A 17,946-nucleotide genomic window follows, 5' to 3' on the forward strand; every position below is an offset into this window, starting at 1 on the left:
GCATTTATCCGAGGTAAGGACTGGTCATTTTGCGATGTTTGGCTGTTGCAGTATGACTGATATGCTACTATGCTATGCTATGCTACTTTAATTGCAAAGCGATGTTTTTGCTTAATTAAACGACTCCAGAAGTTTGACTGGAGTGTATATTCTTTTGCCGTGGGACTGGATAATAAATCAGTCCTCGGGGTCAAATTGTGTTTTCGGTTGTTTTTTTTCGTCATACCGAGAAATTTGGCGGCGAGTCGAGTCATAGGCAAGCTGACCTGGCCGCCCTGCACAGGTTAGGTTAAGGGTAGGACCAGGCGTTAACTGGTTAAAGTTAGAGATAAAGTTTTCTTTAACCTCCTGACTACCAAATGCCCTCTGTAGATAGCTAAATGAGTTAATTCAGTAGTGTGCAGTGGTGAGAGGTTTACAAACGTCCTCCACAGAGTACACACGTAGGGCAAACGTCAGTTCAAGGTTTGAAACTACAACGTCAGTTCCTAGACTCACCCATAGGGGGACGAGACTTCATTCCCAGAACGTAAACACGGTGTCCGCCATCTTTGCTAACAGTTCAAAGTCAATGACCGTTTCTCAATACTCAAGTACTTGCTTACTTGGGAAGTATATACTTGAGAAGTACGCTGGGAGTATATACTTGCCAAGTACGGGAGTACACAAGTATGTGGTTGTTTCTCAATACTCAAGTATGCAATATGTATGTATTGTTCTGCTGTTTGAATGGTGGCTGGCGCCAAGTGCTGCAGACTCATTACTGCCACCTACGGTGTTGATAAATGAACATATGAAATACTTTTAATAAATGCATATATATGTTGTTATTATTTTTACATTTTAAATATTAAACTTCATTTATTAATTTATTTCTATTAAAATATACAATACAAATAATACAATGTGGAAAATAGATATATTACAGCATTGTAGAGTATATATATATATGACGTGTACAAATATATACTACTCTACATATCTAATATTTACATATTATATTTAAATACTGTCCAGATTTCTGCTGGTTGGTCTTTCCAGCTCAATACTCCCCTCTGGAAAGGGTAACCAGAACAAGTACGGCGGGCACAACTCGACTGTCTTTCTGAAGGTTTATTCCACATACACGGTTAAGCAGCAGTCAGTTAGCAGTTAGACAGTTTGTTAGCTACTAACCACAGTCAGTTAGAGAGTCAGTCAGGTTATAAAACCGACAAGTCGTACAGGTTCTGATGATAGATAGATTTACAAAGGCGCATACGAAAGCAATACATAACAAGCCATGGCTTTGACGATGCACCTTAAAGGCACTTTAAAGGCAACGGTGCTTTGATACCAGTTACAACAATGAAAAGATAAATAGAATGAAAGACAAATAGCTTTGCCTGCTAGAAAGTTCTACAAATACAGATACAATGATCGTGCGACTTTAATATAAATCTAACATTCAAAGTTAAAATAAAATTACATTAATAATATATAAACTTTGTCAGGTCAAAACATTTCCACAAAATAACACGTCAACAACAAATCTATGGATCACACCAAGCATGTAATGACAGCGATCACCTCCGACAAACGTCGCTGCCGAACTATAAATACGTCAGATCTTCATACATAAACCACATGTTTAAATTCTAAATGACTAATTTCTCGCCTTAAATGATGTTAAAACTTTGTTCCGGGACACAGAAAAATATTTATTTCAGATTTATATGTCTATTATCTGCTGCTTTGCTCCGCCGAAATGTATTCTGGGATACATGGCCATCCCAAGTACGCTTAAGTCACCTCCGATGCATACTTGGTAAAAAATGGGCGGAGCGAGAACACTTCCGGGTTTGAGGACCGTCCCCAAGTAGGTCCAGCTGCAGACCCGCAGACCACTCAACGAAACGCCCCTTTACTCAACGAAACGCCCCTTCACTCAACGAAACGCCCCTTTACTCAACGAAACGCCCCTTCAAACTACACGACACTCTGATTGGCTCTCAAGAGACTGCGTCTGAAACGTGATGACGTTTACTAACGTGATGACGTTTACTAACGTGATAACGTCTTCTTTTATTGAAACTTTATTTACACACGCGTATTTCACAGACACTTGTTGACAAGAGACTTTTATCCCGGTGTGCGACAGGAATAGAGAAGAATAAATACTCGTGTTGACTTTTATGAACACAGAAATGTACTTTCTGTGAAATTTGTGAATAATTAAAGTCACTTTGTAAAGTATGAAATGTTATAGCCAAACTGCTAAAATATATAAATGCTGATTGGAAAAGTTCTTTGAACATCACGTTTACACAATATAGTATCACGTTTTTGTGATATAATTATCACGTTTATACAATATAGTATCACGTTTATACAATATATTATCACGTTTATACAATGTTTATACAATATAATATCACGTTTATACAATATATTATCACGTTTATACAATATAATATCACAAATTCCACTTTGAACACACACTTTGAATCATTTCATTTGTTTTTGCAAACTTCCAACATCATGGCAACCTGTATGTTACAAAAAGGTGTGTTTAATATAGGCCTACATTTATTGAATGTCTTATTAGTCTGTAGTTTGACATGTTGTTCAACTGGACAGAACAACGATTAGAACTAATAAAAGTCTACTTGATCAGGTTTTTAACCTGAAAGAAACCCTCCTTAAATTCTGTGCTGGTGTGGTCCAGGTGGTGGTAGACAGAAGTTAAGTAGACAAGATCTGCTGAGTGCGTCATTAAGGAGATGTTACCTATTTCCAGGAAGATATGTTAAACATTGGTATCTGAATCAAACCCAGCCAGTTGGACATCAGTAGGTCTTTTGATGAATGTAAAACAAATGCACTGAAACCCTTGATTCTGCACAGAAAGTTGTTTAATTTTCTAAATCCATGTAATGAATACAAGTGATGAATGATATATTTTCTTTATTTTATACACAACAGACTATCCAGCAGACACATTCACTACCCAGGGATTACAGGCGCCTGAGGAATTCCTCACACTCCAAGGCTTTCTTGTAATTGCTCAGGAAGCTATCCAGTTTCTGCCTCGCTTTTGAGGAAATTTGGCTCTGAAGCTGTTCCCCAAGCTGGGTTATCTCGCTGACAAGACAAAATGATATAGCAAAATAATGAAGTCGTTAAAGACACTCAAATACATAATAAGATATAAACTGAAAATTGGATTAACAGTTTCCTAAACTATCCGGCTTACCTTGAGTCAAACTCTGTGCCACGCATGTACATCTCCTTGGCTTTGTCCAGGGAGATGGAGTGAACAGCTCTGAGGGCGTGTACTGTTGCCTGTGTCATGAAGATTAAGATTTAAGATTGTGTTAGACAGTGACCATGTGTTAAAAGGAGACAGACATATGCAGTCATATAAAACATGTAGTCTACAAATCAGTGTCAGTGTCTGAGATCTCACCTCTGGCAAAAGTACATCCATTACAAACGCCACTGGATCTGCAGACTTCTTGTCTGTCTCAGTACGTTCGAGTACTTCAGACAAGAAGTGCATGACTTTGTCCACTTGTTCATCATCTTCAAAAAGAAGGATGACCCTGTCCTGTTTCTTGGCCCAAGGAGACACCATGTTGCCTGTGATGATGTTCTATAAAAATTGTTTAGGATTTTAGTTTGGGTATTCATATACAAATACACAAACACCACACTAAATGCCATTGTCACTCACTTTAAGGTGTTGCAGCATGCCCTGATCCTCTGTGATTACACTGGTTAACAGACAACATGCCTCGCGTCGCTTCTGTTGGGCTTGTTGGGCCCTTTCCTAAAATTAAATTACACATAATATGCAACACTGAATACATGTGATTAAGAACTTTGAATAAGACATTTTCTTTCCCTGATTATTTGCACTTCCTCTGATAAGAGGTGTCATCCTGGCTGGCAACTTGTTTGGCCACAGTAACATCACTGCCCTAAATGGATATACAGATAAGCCTGTCTGAGAGGCAAATTGTTACATTACTTCTGAGAACAATCATTATTATCAGGGGCATCTATAAAAATGCAGGAATCTTGAAACTTTTTCTCAATATCTAAATTCTCAACAAGAGTGAAAATAAAATACACATTGACTTAAGATTCTACACACATGAAGTACAGTACACATAGATGAAATGGCTCCAGCATTAGTTTACTTTACTTTACTTATTTTGAGTTTCTGATACTCAAATGGACGAGTTGAATAGTTTGATGGTCACAGTTATCCATGGTCAGGACAAACAGAAATAACATCACATTTCATAATACATAAGGCTCATGGGGAAATTAAAGCCTTTCAGCGTTGAAATGAAAAAATATTTGATCATTTAGGACTTACCACCGTACTCCACCATTGACCTTTGGTGTCCCTGCAGATGGGACACAAGCTTTGCATAGCTCCCCTTTTTTGTGCAGATCTGTGTCCGAGTCGCATCTCCTCAGCTCAGGGTCTGCTCCTTCACTGAACGTAGTGTTGCTCTATAAGAGAAAAAGTAAATTAAAATTGTATTTTGTATTTTTAACATGGAAACATTTTTAATCCAGAATCAAGAAGTAATGAACTGGACTGCATTTGCCTGTAAGACTTTCCCTGTCCTAAAATATATGCAGGCTAACTGAAATTAATCAAATCAAATGACACTGTTGACTGTGATTTAACAGAACTTCTCATTTCTAAACATGAAAAATATTATTCATCATCAAATCTTTTATCTTAACAATTGTAGAACTGAGGTCACACGTTTTCAAATGAGCAAAGCTGTGTGCAACTTGTCAGAGTCATTTAAAGATTAAAAAACAGATAAATACTAATATATAGAGATCATATAGTTTATCTTATACGTTTCTTGGTTGAAAATGAGACAATGTTATATTGTCAATGTTATAACCTGTACATATAAATAAAAGAAAAAAAGGAAAAAAAGAAAAAAAAGGGAGAAAATCGCTGCGTCTTGCTTGCTGTTACAATCGCTATCGTTACAGCATGCAGACATTACTGGTTAATAAACTGCACTTAATTGATTTAATGGATACAAATAATGACTATTCATCCAGTGTTCAATATCAAAATGTGTTTTTTATCCATTCTTACCTTTTCCTCCGTAATTTTCCCGTGTTTTTCCCGTATTACTTTTTCGGGTTCTCTCTTCATACTCGGTCAACGTAAACTTCATCACGTTTCAGACGCAGTCTCTTGAGAGCCAATCAGAGTGTCGTGTAGTGTGAAGGGGCGTTTCGTTGAGTAAAGGGGCGTTTCGTTGAGTAAAGGGGCGTTTCGTTGAGTGGTCTGCGGGTCTGCAGCTAGACCCTTCTCACCGTCCTCGCTGTTCGCTTACTTGAGAATTGGAACAGCACTTGGACTGAGGCTGATGACGTTTTCACAAGTACGGCAATACGCAAGTACGCACAAGTGAGAAACGGCCAAAGTCAGCTTTATTGTCAATTCTTCACATGTACCAGACATACATAGAATTGAGAGGACGTCTCTCATTCGCCCGCGGTGAAAACAGTTAAGTGCACAGGCACAACAGATGGACAGACATTTCCTAATACTAAAACTAAAATCCTAAAATTACTAAAATTTACTAAAACATATAAAATATACACCGATATAGGATATACAACAACAATACAAATAGTGCAAAAAAGGCAGATGTAATAATAATGGTAGTAGCATTCGAAAGATTATAAAGATATGTTTGTAATGTAAAAGTAAATAAGTAACGAGCAGTCAGAAAAAAAATATAAACAGTATAAACAGTGTGATATATAGTATGTAAATAAATAACCGCCAGAAAAATATTAAGAGTATAAACAGTGTAGTAAATAAATAAGGTGTGTGTGTGTGTGCGCACGCGTGCAGGGGGTGTTCAGCTTCCTGACAGCCTGAGGGATGTGGCGTCTGAGTCTGGTGGAGGCTAATGCATTTCATGGCCTACATTCTACGTTTCCATTGTTGAATTAGATTTTTCATTTTTAAATGGATCTCAAATGTACAATTACTTGTAGCCTGCCATAGTTCTAAATAAATAAAAACCTATGAATACAAATAACCTGTCTACTTCTGTGAATAAACATTCCTCCTCAACCATACAAGTCCTCCAATGACAAACTATTATCTGGACACTGGAGTAAAACACTTAACACAAATTATCTTTCTGAGTTCAAATACCATGATCATTTGCAAAGAAGGAAGCCAGTAGGAAGGATCTCTTACCCTGTTATGGACATTTAGTACAGTTTCTAAATAAAGCTTAACACTATATTTAAACCCTTAACCAACATACAGATTTATTCTTTGGCTTAATCTGGGATGTTTTACAGTATGGGCAAGTATGAATGAACAAAACACTTGAATAACCACACAGTCTTTTCTAAACTTTTATTGCTGACATGGGATTGAAACAGTGTCAGTGCTTCAGTCGTGCTCTTGAGAGGTGGTTATGGCTTCAGTTGTCCACCAGATGTCACCACCACTGAAGCGTTGAAGCTTTGTTGCAAGATTGGACACTTGTTACAATGTAATTTATCAACAGTTTTGTTCTTTAGATAAAAGCTACCATGGACGCTTTGATGTCTTTGACGGCTATGATAGATAAAGGAATTGGAAGATGTGTACTGAAAAGCTGTATTTTAAGTGTTGGTGCAACAAGGGAATATTTCTATGTGACGCTGATCCTCGAGTAACTTGGATACATATAGATGTAAATGAAACTTGGATGTACGGTAAGTGGAAATAAATGTGCAAACCCTTCACACAACTCTATCTCGCCTTCGTGATTGATGAATTACAACAGTACCTACGAGTAAAGTGGCCATACGTCCGGATTTAGACCGGACAGACCGGAATTTAAATGCCTTGTCTGGCGTCCGGCGCAGCCTCAAGCCGGACACTTATTTGTCCTCCTTTTTTGGAGTTGCACCTGAACGCAACGCTGCATGTTGTCAAATGGTGTAAGACTTTAGTTTAAAAAAAAAAAAAAAAAAGATTGGTTAAAAATTATTGGCTAAAAGTGGTGTCACTCAATTCTCTGATTTGAAAATGTAAACAAGCTGCCCCCTGTTCCCATGTGCTAGCTGTGTCACTCATGTGTTAACTGAATGTTAAAATGCCGAAAAGACGGACCTCATTTAAACAACTAGCACTGTCTGCTTCAACGCTTGAGACAGCGAAACTCTCACGGGGCAGCGAGCGCAGTGCATGCTGGGAGTTGTTGTTGTTCATCTACATGAGCCAAAATTAAATTTCTCGGCCAAGAAGGCACTTGCTTCAAGTATTATTTCACATTTCTGCTACATAAATAACCCAGTTTTAATATACACTCATCTTTCCAATGGTGAAGTATGCCTTTAAGAAGCTGAAACAATCAGAAAACTTGTTTTAATAATGAAAAAAGCTTCAAACCAATTAGTTTAGCGATTGATTTAATAATCGATAAATAGAGTAATTGTTTCAGCTCTAGATTTGACTGTACATTACTGAATAATAGATAATGCTGTACAGAAATGTCGAAGATTCAGTATGTTTGAGGTTTTTAGAAATTGTGTCACCATTACTGATTTTGACCAGCAGAGAGCACTGTTTAGTTTGTTTTGTAGGGATCCTTAATATGTTAACATCAACATACACTGCATGTTCTAACAATAAATAATGGATATTTATATTTGTGAACCAAAAAGGAGAAAAAATGAACTAAATCTATCTGTGGATTCAGTTTGAAATTTCAATCATCATATAACTAAACATTTTCTTTTACAGGTGGATGTTGACAAGTAAATTAATGTTGATGTAATGTAAGGAGAAAGGAAACAATGGGTGAGTGGATTGTCAAGATTTTTTTTTGTTTTTTTTGTAATTTAATGTGAACTGATCTCTTTTAAAAAGGTAACATTTACTGTAAATATGCACCAGCACAGCATACAAAATTTAAAATGAAAACATGTCAACGAGAGGCCTGTTTACATGGTCCCCTCTGAGGTCCCCTCTAAAAATTAACTATTGTCTTGCTTTAAATAATCCACTTTTATTCAATGTCTTTATATTGGCAAATGAAAGACATGTTTTTAAATGTGGAGAACGTCATCTCTGATTCTGTCATTTATGAATAAACCAACATCTTTTTTTCCCTCATCCAGCTGACAATCTTATGCAGTCACCCGAGAACTGGACTGAATCTCAAGTGAGCACCTGGCTACGAACACTTGGTGTGAAAGAACACTACATAAAGAAGCTCTTTGAAGAAGAAGTAGATGGACCAGTCCTTCTTACACTCGATGAGGACTTCTTGATAACAAAGATTGGCATGAAATTTGGGCCTACTCATATGATTATCAAAAAAATAAAAGAGTTCCTCAATTCCAAGCACAATTCAAAATCACTTAATTGTCTTGCTTCAAGTGAAGTTCCTTCAGGTAGGATGTGCGCCATTGTGTGCGCCCACCAAGGTTCATAGAGGTCATGGATCGAGAAAGTACAGCAAAAAACTATGTGGTGGAGGTTGACATTGTGCCTTCGGTCAACATTGTTAAGGGCAGGGTTTTATGCAGTTCTTCTGCCAAACTTCAATGAGGCAGCAAACAAATTACAATATGAGAAAAAAGCAATTCTGCGAAGGGTAGGTTCCAAAACAGAGCCAGTGAGTGACAGTGATTTCATTGATTTCTTAGAGAGTCAAAGAACGGGATGCTCAAAGAGAAGAGGCAGAGAAACCTCGAGTACCCAGAACTCCATTCTGCCAAGACCTTAGGAAACTCACAATGCTAATAACTAGTGGGAAGAAGTTCATTGAAAATGATAAATGGTTCATATTCATTACAAACAAATTCAAACCTGATGACCTTTCTAACATTGAGTGGCTGCTTAATATGAAGATCTTCTCTGGGTTTGATTTTGACCCAGATTCAAAGATATCAGGCCTTTGCAGCAAATACCTTGAGCATCATGCTGCAAACATGCATTCTCTGCAGAGCTATAGCAAATCCAGTGACCGAAGCATCAAAGGATTCACAGAAAAATTGCACCTGTTTGAACAAACTAGCTGGATCTTCTGCAATGGCCGTTCTGGCTTTAAAGCAAATGAAACTCCTTGTGATGAAATGACTTGGATCAAGACAAGAATGACCCTTTTAATGGTGTATGTGTCTTTGATTTGTAAACATATCTTGCCAAAAGGGTCATTACAGGTCATTTTTCTTCTCACTTTCCCAGTAAAGAAACCTCTCTTGCACGCCTATGGGTTTTTTCACAGACATCATCTGCATCTGTGAATCAGAAACAAACTTCCAGAGAGTTATGTGATACAGAAACTGTGAACAATTTCAGTGTAGTTGGGATGAAAATGAGTCACATTAATGCAACTATGCAAATGATACACAGTAAAAGCCTGTGCCAAAAAACACTTGCCAGTCTTTGTGAAAGGGACATGTCTTCTTGAAACAAACAAAGAGGAACATATGGCTTCTCTGGAAATACTGACAGTCAACCATTGTGATGACACAAGCAAAGACTTCATTAATGAGGAGAAGGCAAATATTGAACAGCAGTTTTACCGTGGTGGTAGAGTGACATGGATGAACTTTTGGCTCGCTGAGCACAAGTATGTTGGAGAGGTAATAGAACGAGCAAGCTCCTCATGGATGTTTTGAAATGTAACGTAGATCAGACCCCAGTTACTTCTATAAACATCTACCATCACCCAGGAAGTGGTGGAAGTACCGTGGCAAGGCAAGTGTTGTGCAGAAGAGGAAAGAACTAATATGTGCAGTTGTGAAGCCTTCATACTCAGTTACTGATGTTACACAACATGCAGTTGGTCTGAGAGAATATGAAGAAAAAGATCCACAAAGGTGTCTTCCAGTGTTGCTCCTAATTGAAGACTCTGACAAAGACTACCTTGATGATCTCAAAAATGAGCTAGAGGTTGCAATCAGAAGCAGAGGAATCCAGTACGGAACACTATGTTTCATTTTGTTGAGCTGTAGGCGATCCCATGATCCAGAGAGTAGATGCAAAGAGTCTGCTTTACAGAATGTATCTGTCACTCACAAACTGTCTCCTCAAGAGAAGAAGAAGTTTGCTGGAAAACTACGGTTACTTGAAGAGCAGTATGAGCCTCAGTTCATCCTGACATTTGTTTTGATGAGTGAAGGGTTTTATAATGATTATTTTCAAAAGTTTGTGACACATTTGGACCTTCAGTCTACTGCCACTCACTACGTAGCACTGCTGAACACTTATGTTGATAACTCTTTATCTCTCAGTCCCACTGCGAAGCTTTGCTAACCTTACAAGTGCACATGGAAAGGGAACAGGCCAAACTTGTCTTCTTGCATCTTAGAGATGACAAGACCAAGATTAAATCCATCAGAATAATTCACCCACTCGTTGCAAAGGAAATTCTGCAACAACTCCTTGGAAGCCAACACAGCAGTTTGGCAAAGAAATTGCTCTGTGACGATTTGCTTTTTGAGCACAGATTTGGAAAGGAAGAATATTGGTCATTTTTGAGAGCACTTTTCATCAGGAGATCCAGAATAAGCAGAGGAGATGAATGTGATACTTTATTCTCTCCTCTGATTGAACATGTGCGAGAAAAGGAGGGAGGCCCTGACAAAGCAATAGAGTTACTCAAGGAAGCTTTTGAACGTTTTCATAAAGATCCATTCGTTGCCCAACAACTTGCTCGTCTTCTTCATACTCATGAAAAGTTTGAAGAGGCAACATACTGGGCAGAGACTGCAGCTAAACAGCTTCCCAACAACTCGTACATACTTGCCACAAAAGGGCAAGTGTACAGAAGATGGTTCCAAGCCAAATGGAAAGCCATTGAAAACGGCTGTTCACCAATCACAGCCCAAAACACAGCTGATGCTGTGGAGACTGCACTGAATTCCCTGCAGTGTTTTCAAGAATGTGAGAGAGCAGCTGATGCAGACATGGAAAATGTAAACAGTTCAGGATATTTTTCTGAAGTTGAAGTTGGATTCAGCCTGCTCAAATTGATCTTTTCATTACAAGAGTTTGCAAAAGGAGCTAAAGGCCATTCAAAGCGTAGAGAGTATCTGTTAACAGATTACATACCAGAAAAGTCTTAGATGCCTGGGAACCATTTCATGGTCGTATGAAAAAGCTTCACCAGACATTGACTGATTCCTTGGAATGGATTTCAGAGGACCTCAGTTTCTTCCAGACAGATATAGGTGAAGATGAAGATGTGATTCCTGAAAATCCTGAAGAGAAGATAAGCCATCCACTGAAGTGGTTGACCAAAAGATCTTCTGAGTATGGGAAGTACTTCAGTGAAGTTTCCTCTGCTGCAATTCTGCAACCAGGGCAATCAATCCCTACCAATCTCACTCCTTTACAAAAGCGCATGATCATCTATCAACTTGGTGGTGGTAACATAACTTCCATCTTGTCCATACTAACTGAACAGAAGGATGCTTTGCATATTTTAGAGACCATAGTCTCTCTTTATCCCAGCAGTCCACGAAAGGCAAAACTTGACCAGAGGGATATTGTGAACTACATTGTGACCCACATTTCCCTGAACTGCTTGTCACCTCAGGCTTCAAAGGTTGCTCCTTTTAAAGATCTACAGGCCCTTTGTCATCAGTTCCCAGCTGATAAAAAGAAATGCTTACCAGGTGCACTGTTCCTGCTTACCTTACTATTCTGGCCAGAGGATAAGGACACAAACCATGAGAGAGAAAACAAATATGAAATTGTCCAGTCAGCTGTGGAGCACATGGAAAAATGCTACTGTACCAGGAAGAAGGACACCCCCCAAAGAAAGAGAAGGCTTTACACCCATTTTCTTCTGGGACATGGAAATGGATTGGATAAATTTGTCCACAAGAGAAAGTTTAACAGCGTCACAAAGGTGTTCTCGGTCTCTGAAAAACGCCTGAAGTGGTTTAGTGGTGAAGCATGGGAGAAGCCTGAGATTGCTGAAAAGTTAAAACGCATTTGTGGTTGGACTGAAGATAGAGTGGTTTACCTCGAGGGCCCTCAGAAAAAGCTGAGCTAAACTTCAGTGCTCACTGACCTGCCATTGTATCTGTGGTGATAGCAGAATGGCTCTGTTGTCTAACTTTGTAGTAGCTGCTCTTGTCCTCATTGCATTTGCTTTGTCAAATTGTTTCTACATGAACCACTTGTCCGATAGTGAAACGAAACCGATCAGGTGTGTCCATGCCGAGCCAAACGAGAGCATAGCATATGAGAGGCTTGCCATTGCTAATCCAACTGAAACACACAATAAACCCGTGATTTCAAGTGAAAATCACCCTTAAAAGTTTCAAAGAGACTACTAATTATAGAGATGACAAATGCACCATGGCCCCACAAAGTCGGTTTGACTGTGCCAGGGACAGGGTTCTCAGCAAGTGTGAGGAGAGGGGTAATTATATAGGAGTCCAGAAGCACACCTATAAAGAGTGAGTTAGATTCATTAATGTGTTTAGTATATCTTATTTATCCTAAGGCCATGATGCCCCATATTGGTCCCTGGGATTTCATCTTTGCCGCTGGGGTTACACCACCACTAATACAACCCGCAAGGTTGCACAACGCATTGTGCCGCACAATGCCAAACTTCCATTGGTAAATGACATTTATAAGATCATTTCCTTATCAAGAAATGATCTTAGAAAATAGATCATCTCTTTTTTGTCACCATCAGGATGTGCAGTGGAATGATTTGGATTACGCAGACAAGCGAAGGATTTTCACTTTTGATCCCTGGCGATTTGGTGACCTCCCAGAGATGGTGGAAGAATTCCATAGGAGAGGCATGAAGTACATCCTTATTCTGGTGCGATGTGTTTGAATGTCTTAGACCTCAACCTGAACATTCAGATCCAACCATGACTAAATGTTTCTGCATATTATTATCAGCATAATAATAATAATAATAAAGGTAAATGAATAAAAACAGACGCATATTACATCAGCTGTTTACTGAAAATAAGCAATTATGCAACAATGTATCTCCAGTAGATGGCAGCAAAAGCCTCTCAGCTTCTGACTGCTGTGCTCTGCTGGTTTCTGCCCCAGGACCCAGGGATCAGTAGCACTAGCCCCACTGGAACTTACCCTCCCTTTGATGATGGCCTGAAACGAGACGTCTTCATTAAAAATGTCACAGGACACATTTTGATCGGGAAGGTAAGACCCCTTTTTTATATGTTGTTCCGCCTGTGTGATATGCATAGCATGTGTTTTACTGTTGACCGGTGTACAGTTGGTTGGCAAGCACATTCTTGTATGGTGTTCCAGGTTTGGCCTGGCCCTACAGCCTTCCCTGACTTCACCAACCCAGAGACCAGACAGTGGTGGGAAGACTGCATCAGAGATTTTCATTCTAAAGTGCCTGTGGATGGACTGTGGATTGTGAGTGTGTACAGACACACAGTGCACATGTTATTTAGACACCAATGATATGATTATAAAAACCAAAATGTCAAGTATGTGTGAAATCAGGTTGTCAGTTCTGGAATATTCTTAGTGGTTGTGTGTTTAGTTTGCTTTGCACCTAATTTATATTTTGTTTATCTCCAATGCTCCATCCAGGATATGAATGAACCAGCCAATTTTTTTTTTCCAGGGCTCAATGGAGGGCTGTCCTCACACTGATCTTGAAGACCCGCCTTACACACCTACTTAGTGTTTTAGTGTCACAAATTATCAGCATGTGAAATCATAAAAAAACAATATTTTGTTTACATATGCTGTCAATTGTGTTACGTTAAAGGTCCAGTGTGTAACATTTAGCAGAGTTTATTAGCTGAAATCAAATACACTCTCCATAAGTATGTTTTTATAAGTTACTAACCAATAAAATATATAACACATTTAGAATCAGCCCTTTACATGTACAGAGGGCCTTGCTTTACAGGGGTCTCCAACTTGCTTCGCAATGTTTCGACGGCAAACATTGTACTTTGTAGTCCCCATTAGATTAAACACATTCTTACATACTGGACCTTTCAAAGTACATACAGTACACAAATGCTCTGCAGATACATACCTGTTTCTTTGTTCTGAATGTTGCTTCAAATCATTGTCTGTGTTCCTGAATCTCATACAAACAGGAGTAGGCGGAGGGGAGTTGAACTCGGGAACTCTCTGCATGTCAGCTCAGCAGAGGCAATCCACTCACTACAACCTGCACAATATGTACGGACTGACAGAAGCATATGCCACAAACAGGTTCGAACCATGTTTACAGATTGAGTTCTTTAGGTGGTATGTTAGCAGATGAAGTCATAAGTAATCAAACGGAGGACAGTAGTTGTAGTTGTAGCTGTGAAACAACAATAAAAGGACAGACTTCCTTTGTGCAAGTGCTAGATTTATTTCATTGGACCGTAATGTGGCACTGTGAAATATATGGATGTAGTTGTTGTTTGGCTTTTGTTATTTATTCTGTCTACTATATATTGATTGTGGGGTTGGTTGCTGCTCTCAGAGCTCTTACAAAGGTACGAGGGAAGAGGCCTTTTGTCCTGTCTCGCTCCTCTTACTCTGGCATTGGACGCTTCTCTGGAGTGTGGACAGGTGATGTCAGAAGTGACTGGGAGCAGCTGCGATTCTCCATCCCTGGTGAGGAGATGAGCTGTAATACAATAACAATCTTGTTTCAAAGTGGGTTTAGTTCTGTGGTAGTCTTTTTATGGACCTGCATATGGTTAAATATAACATCCAGTCCATTAATGAAAATAATTATTTTTCATCTTTTTTTTAAATGAAAAGAATTATTTGATATACAGTATTTCCATTGAGCTTTTGCTTTTGCTACCCCCCAGCTGTGCTGCAGTTTAGCCTGTTCGGGGTTCCTCTGGTGGGGGCGGACATCTGTGGGTTTGAAGGCAACACCACTGAGGAACTGTGTGTGCGATGGATGCAGCTTGGGGCCTTTTACCCATTTATGAGGAACCACAATGACAACTTCAATGCTGTGAGATCCAAACACTGTTTCTGTTGACTATATGTGTCTTTGTATTGATTCACTGAGTTAGTTCCACTTCTCATACTGTATGTGCTGTCACAGTATCTCCTCCCATTGTCTGTGTGTTTTTGTGTGTCTGTGCCCGTTAGCCTCAGGAGCCATATGTATTTGGGCAGGAGGCTCAGGCTGCCATGCGGAGTGCACTGAACCTTCGTTACTCCCTTCTCCCTTTCCTCTACACACTCTTTCATCATGCACACACCTCCGCTGACACTGTGGCCAGGCCTCTCTTCATGGAGTATGTTTCATCATTTCATGTTGTCCTCTCTGCTTCCCCTCATACTTTTCTTGCTCTCTACTTTTCCTACATGCTGTAAACAAAAATAATAAAGGGCATATTTGTGTATCCCTCCCTCCCTTTTAGGTTTCCCACTGACCCCAACTGTCAGACCATAGACCGGCAGTTCTTGTGGGGGAGTTCACTCCTCATTAGCCCAGTTTTGGAGCAAGGCTCAGTCAAGTTGACTGCCTACCTACCCTTTGGCATTTGGTACAACTTGCATAATGTGAGTGGCTCAATACAATTTTTTTATTTAATACTGTATACAGTATGTGCCGTAAGCCAAAGTATAACCAGATTTTGTTAACAGGTAAAGGCCAGCATGATTTTGTCTCCTGTGGTAACACATGATATTAGTATTAAGTGCTTTCCATGTGGGGTCTGCTCTACTGTCTTTTGCTCTCTAGGGTCAGCCTTTTTACAGTAAGGGTCAGTACCTGCTCCTGTCAGCCCCTCTGGACACTATCAACGTACATGTGAGGGAGGGACACATTATCCCACAGCAGGTACGTGTCTGTGCTGACCACACAATCCAAATGTAACATTCAGTAGGAGACAAAATGTAGTTCGTGAATAGGGTTGGGTTCAAAAAAGGTTTCGGATTCATTTAGATTTTCATTTAAAAGATCTGTTATATTTATTCATACAATCTTTAGATCAATCTTCTAATTTATGCCATTTTCTATATCCTCAGCACAAATCTCATAAGACCCAACCACGATAGTCTTGCATGAGAGAGTCTGAAGATTTGTTCATTAATTTGTCATTTATGGTGTAGAACCAGAAATGCTTCCACACACTGCTTTTCAGAAGCGTTGGTGTTTTGCTCCCACAGCAAACCCGCTACTGGACAACTTGGTAATCTCTTCAAACTGTGTAATGCTCTTCTAGACTAGATATTTTTGACTTGGAACAGGTTTTTAAGCTTCATGGTTTGGAATATCATCTACAATTTTAGTGTGGAGTTGCACTGTGTGGCCATATTAAATTAGCATTAATAAAACTACTTACTATGGTCAATATAGTATTATGTTTTGTCTGATCTGTGTTTTTGATCCATAAAGGATCCTGCTCTGACAACCACAGCCTCACGCAGAAACCCCTTCTTCCTGACAGTGGCACTGTCAGCAGGTGGCTGGGCCTGGGGAGACTTGTTCTGGGACGATGGGGACAGTCTTGATACCTACAAAACGCAAGATTATTGTTATGTCATCTTCACTGCTGGACAGGTAGGAAAGAGATGAGTAATCCGAATTTGCTCATCAAATGAATCGTGACTTTGGTTCCAAATCAGTCTCAGGTTGTGAGTGATCCTCTGATGCTGAATGGGGCCCTGGATGAACTGGTGCTGGGAGGACTGCAGGTGTTTGGAGTGCCCTCACCTCCCCGCTATGTTTTGGCCAATGGGGAGAAAGTCAGTGATTTCATGTACCACAGCGACACCAAGGTGAATTCTCAGTGAAGACTTCCTTTGATAATTGTCCTTTACAGAAATATGACGTCTTTCTTTCAGGATGTGTGTGATTTGTCCTCTGTCATTTATCTACACTAATAATGTCCTCTGTCTCTTCCTGGTTTATGAGGTATTTTTGTCTATTTCCACAGGTCTTGACAGTGACCAAGTTGACCTTGCCCATGGCAAAGGTTTTCACAGTCCAGTGGGCTCTCTGATGCAGCCAACATTGTCGTTAGATGGCCATTGGGAGCATTTGCACTATGCACAGCTGCTTTTCTTTTGCAGGCCGCATTTGCTCTGTCTTATATCCCTCTACAGCAGGTGTTGTGACAGTGTCACACCAACCACTGGATCAAGACAGTTCAATGACTTGTGAATTTATGCAATCTTATAACTATATATTTATAGTCCTTCACATTTTCTGAAATAGTGTTTCTGTGTTTTAGTTCCATTGTCAATAAAAACTGTCGAGAAAAAAAGTGCTCTAATTTGTTCGTATTAACTGATTTGCACAATTGCGCTATTTGTGTATCTATCAGATTGTTTTATATGTTTATTGTTCAGTGACTTAAACCTGTATGATGTTGCATCTGTATAGTAATTGATTCTTCAATTCTGAAGTATATCATATATTGGCTATATTTTTTATGTGCATTTTTTCAAAGGCCTTATTAATGACACAAAAGGTCCATAGCACATAATTGACATCAAGTATAATTATCAGAATTAAGATTAGTATACCACCTTTCACAGAAATAAAATGCACAGTGCTTCTCAAGAATAAACTTGAACAGATAAAATCCGTTTCTCTACACGGTGCCTGTTATTATTCATTTATTCCTGCTACTGGAACAGGTGTATGACTACACGCCTCTCTGGCGCGAGGGGCATCTGTCATGGTTATCTTCTTTAGCAGCTAGCGAAAACAAACTTTTAAGTTGCAATTGGCGAGGGTTTCGGCCCCGACAGAGGCAGCTAAACTAAAATACTGATGGCTCACAAGTAAATACACTTCTTTAAAACAACCCACAGCAGCAAAATGGACCAACGCTGTCTTTTACCAGCATTTATCCGAGGTAAGAACTTGTCATTTTTCGATGTTTGGCTGTTGCAGTATGACTTATATGCTAGTTTGCTTAATTAACCGACTCCAGATGTTTGACTAGAGTGTA

The 17,946-nt window shown here is 39.3% G+C and overlaps 2 protein-coding genes and 1 long non-coding RNA gene across 5 annotated transcripts; 2 read left to right on the plus strand and 1 right to left on the minus strand.

The window, feature by feature from the left end:
* Positions 1-2,876: 2,876 nt before the first annotated feature.
* On the minus strand, positions 2,877-5,372 carry LOC131476121 (PWWP domain-containing DNA repair factor 3A-like). Its single transcript, XM_058654640.1, has 6 exons — positions 5,120-5,372; positions 4,367-4,506; positions 3,716-3,811; positions 3,449-3,634; positions 3,236-3,324; positions 2,877-3,123 (listed from the first exon to the last, which is right to left on the minus strand). The coding sequence occupies exons 2-6, from the start codon at positions 4,460-4,462 to the stop codon at positions 2,997-2,999; spliced, it is 594 nt and encodes a 197-aa protein (XP_058510623.1). The 5' UTR covers positions 4,463-4,506; positions 5,120-5,372; the 3' UTR covers positions 2,877-2,996.
* Positions 5,373-6,556: 1,184 nt separating this feature from the next.
* LOC131476122 (uncharacterized) lies at positions 6,557-8,389 on the plus strand. Its single transcript, XR_009242564.1, has 3 exons — positions 6,557-6,753; positions 7,787-7,843; positions 8,164-8,389. It is a non-coding gene; the product is annotated as an uncharacterized LOC131476122 (long non-coding RNA).
* Positions 8,390-12,072: 3,683 nt separating this feature from the next.
* Positions 12,073-17,247, plus strand: LOC131476115 (lysosomal alpha-glucosidase-like). 3 transcript variants are annotated; one of them, XM_058654619.1, is made up of 13 exons: positions 12,073-12,589; positions 12,711-12,842; positions 13,085-13,195; positions 13,307-13,420; positions 13,601-14,239; positions 14,499-14,632; positions 14,836-14,987; positions 15,128-15,276; positions 15,403-15,544; positions 15,726-15,824; positions 16,383-16,547; positions 16,613-16,765; positions 16,924-17,247. In XM_058654619.1, exons 5-13 carry the CDS (start codon positions 13,947-13,949, stop codon positions 16,987-16,989), a joined length of 1,353 nt encoding a protein of 450 aa, XP_058510602.1. In that variant the 5' UTR covers positions 12,073-12,589; positions 12,711-12,842; positions 13,085-13,195; positions 13,307-13,420; positions 13,601-13,946; the 3' UTR covers positions 16,990-17,247. The 3 variants fall into 3 exon arrangements, with proteins under 3 accessions (XP_058510602.1, XP_058510603.1, XP_058510604.1); XM_058654620.1 differs by lacking the exon at positions 14,499-14,632 and having other exon boundaries at positions 12,074-12,589; XM_058654621.1 differs by lacking the exons at positions 12,073-12,589; positions 12,711-12,842; positions 13,085-13,195; positions 14,499-14,632 and having other exon boundaries at positions 13,330-13,420; positions 14,122-14,239.
* Positions 17,248-17,946: the final 699 nt, after the last annotated feature.

The sequence above is a fragment of the Solea solea genome, chromosome 16 (genome assembly GCF_958295425.1).
Source record: "Solea solea chromosome 16, fSolSol10.1, whole genome shotgun sequence".
Lineage (NCBI taxonomy): Eukaryota > Metazoa > Chordata > Actinopteri > Pleuronectiformes > Soleidae > Solea > Solea solea.

Excerpts from the sequence above, each read along its gene's own strand:
- LOC131476115 (XM_058654619.1), top strand. The coding sequence starts at position 13,947 with ATGTTTCGACGGCAAACATTGTACTTTGTAGTCCCCATTAGATTAAAC. Across the intron at positions 15,545-15,725 it reads TTTGGTACAACTTGCATAAT|GGTCAGCCTTTTTACAGTAA; the intron begins GTGAGTGGCTCA and ends TTTGCTCTCTAG. Across the intron at positions 16,766-16,923 it reads TGTACCACAGCGACACCAAG|GTCTTGACAGTGACCAAGTT; the intron begins GTGAATTCTCAG and ends CTATTTCCACAG.
- LOC131476121 (XM_058654640.1), bottom strand. The coding sequence starts at position 4,462 with ATGCGACTCGGACACAGATCTGCACAAAAAAGGGGAGCTATGCAAAGC. Across the intron at positions 3,635-3,715 it reads GCATGCTGCAACACCTTAAA|AACATCATCACAGGCAACAT; the intron begins GTGAGTGACAAT and ends CAATTTTTATAG. Across the intron at positions 3,325-3,448 it reads TGGATGTACTTTTGCCAGAG|GCAACAGTACACGCCCTCAG; the intron begins GTGAGATCTCAG and ends TTCATGACACAG.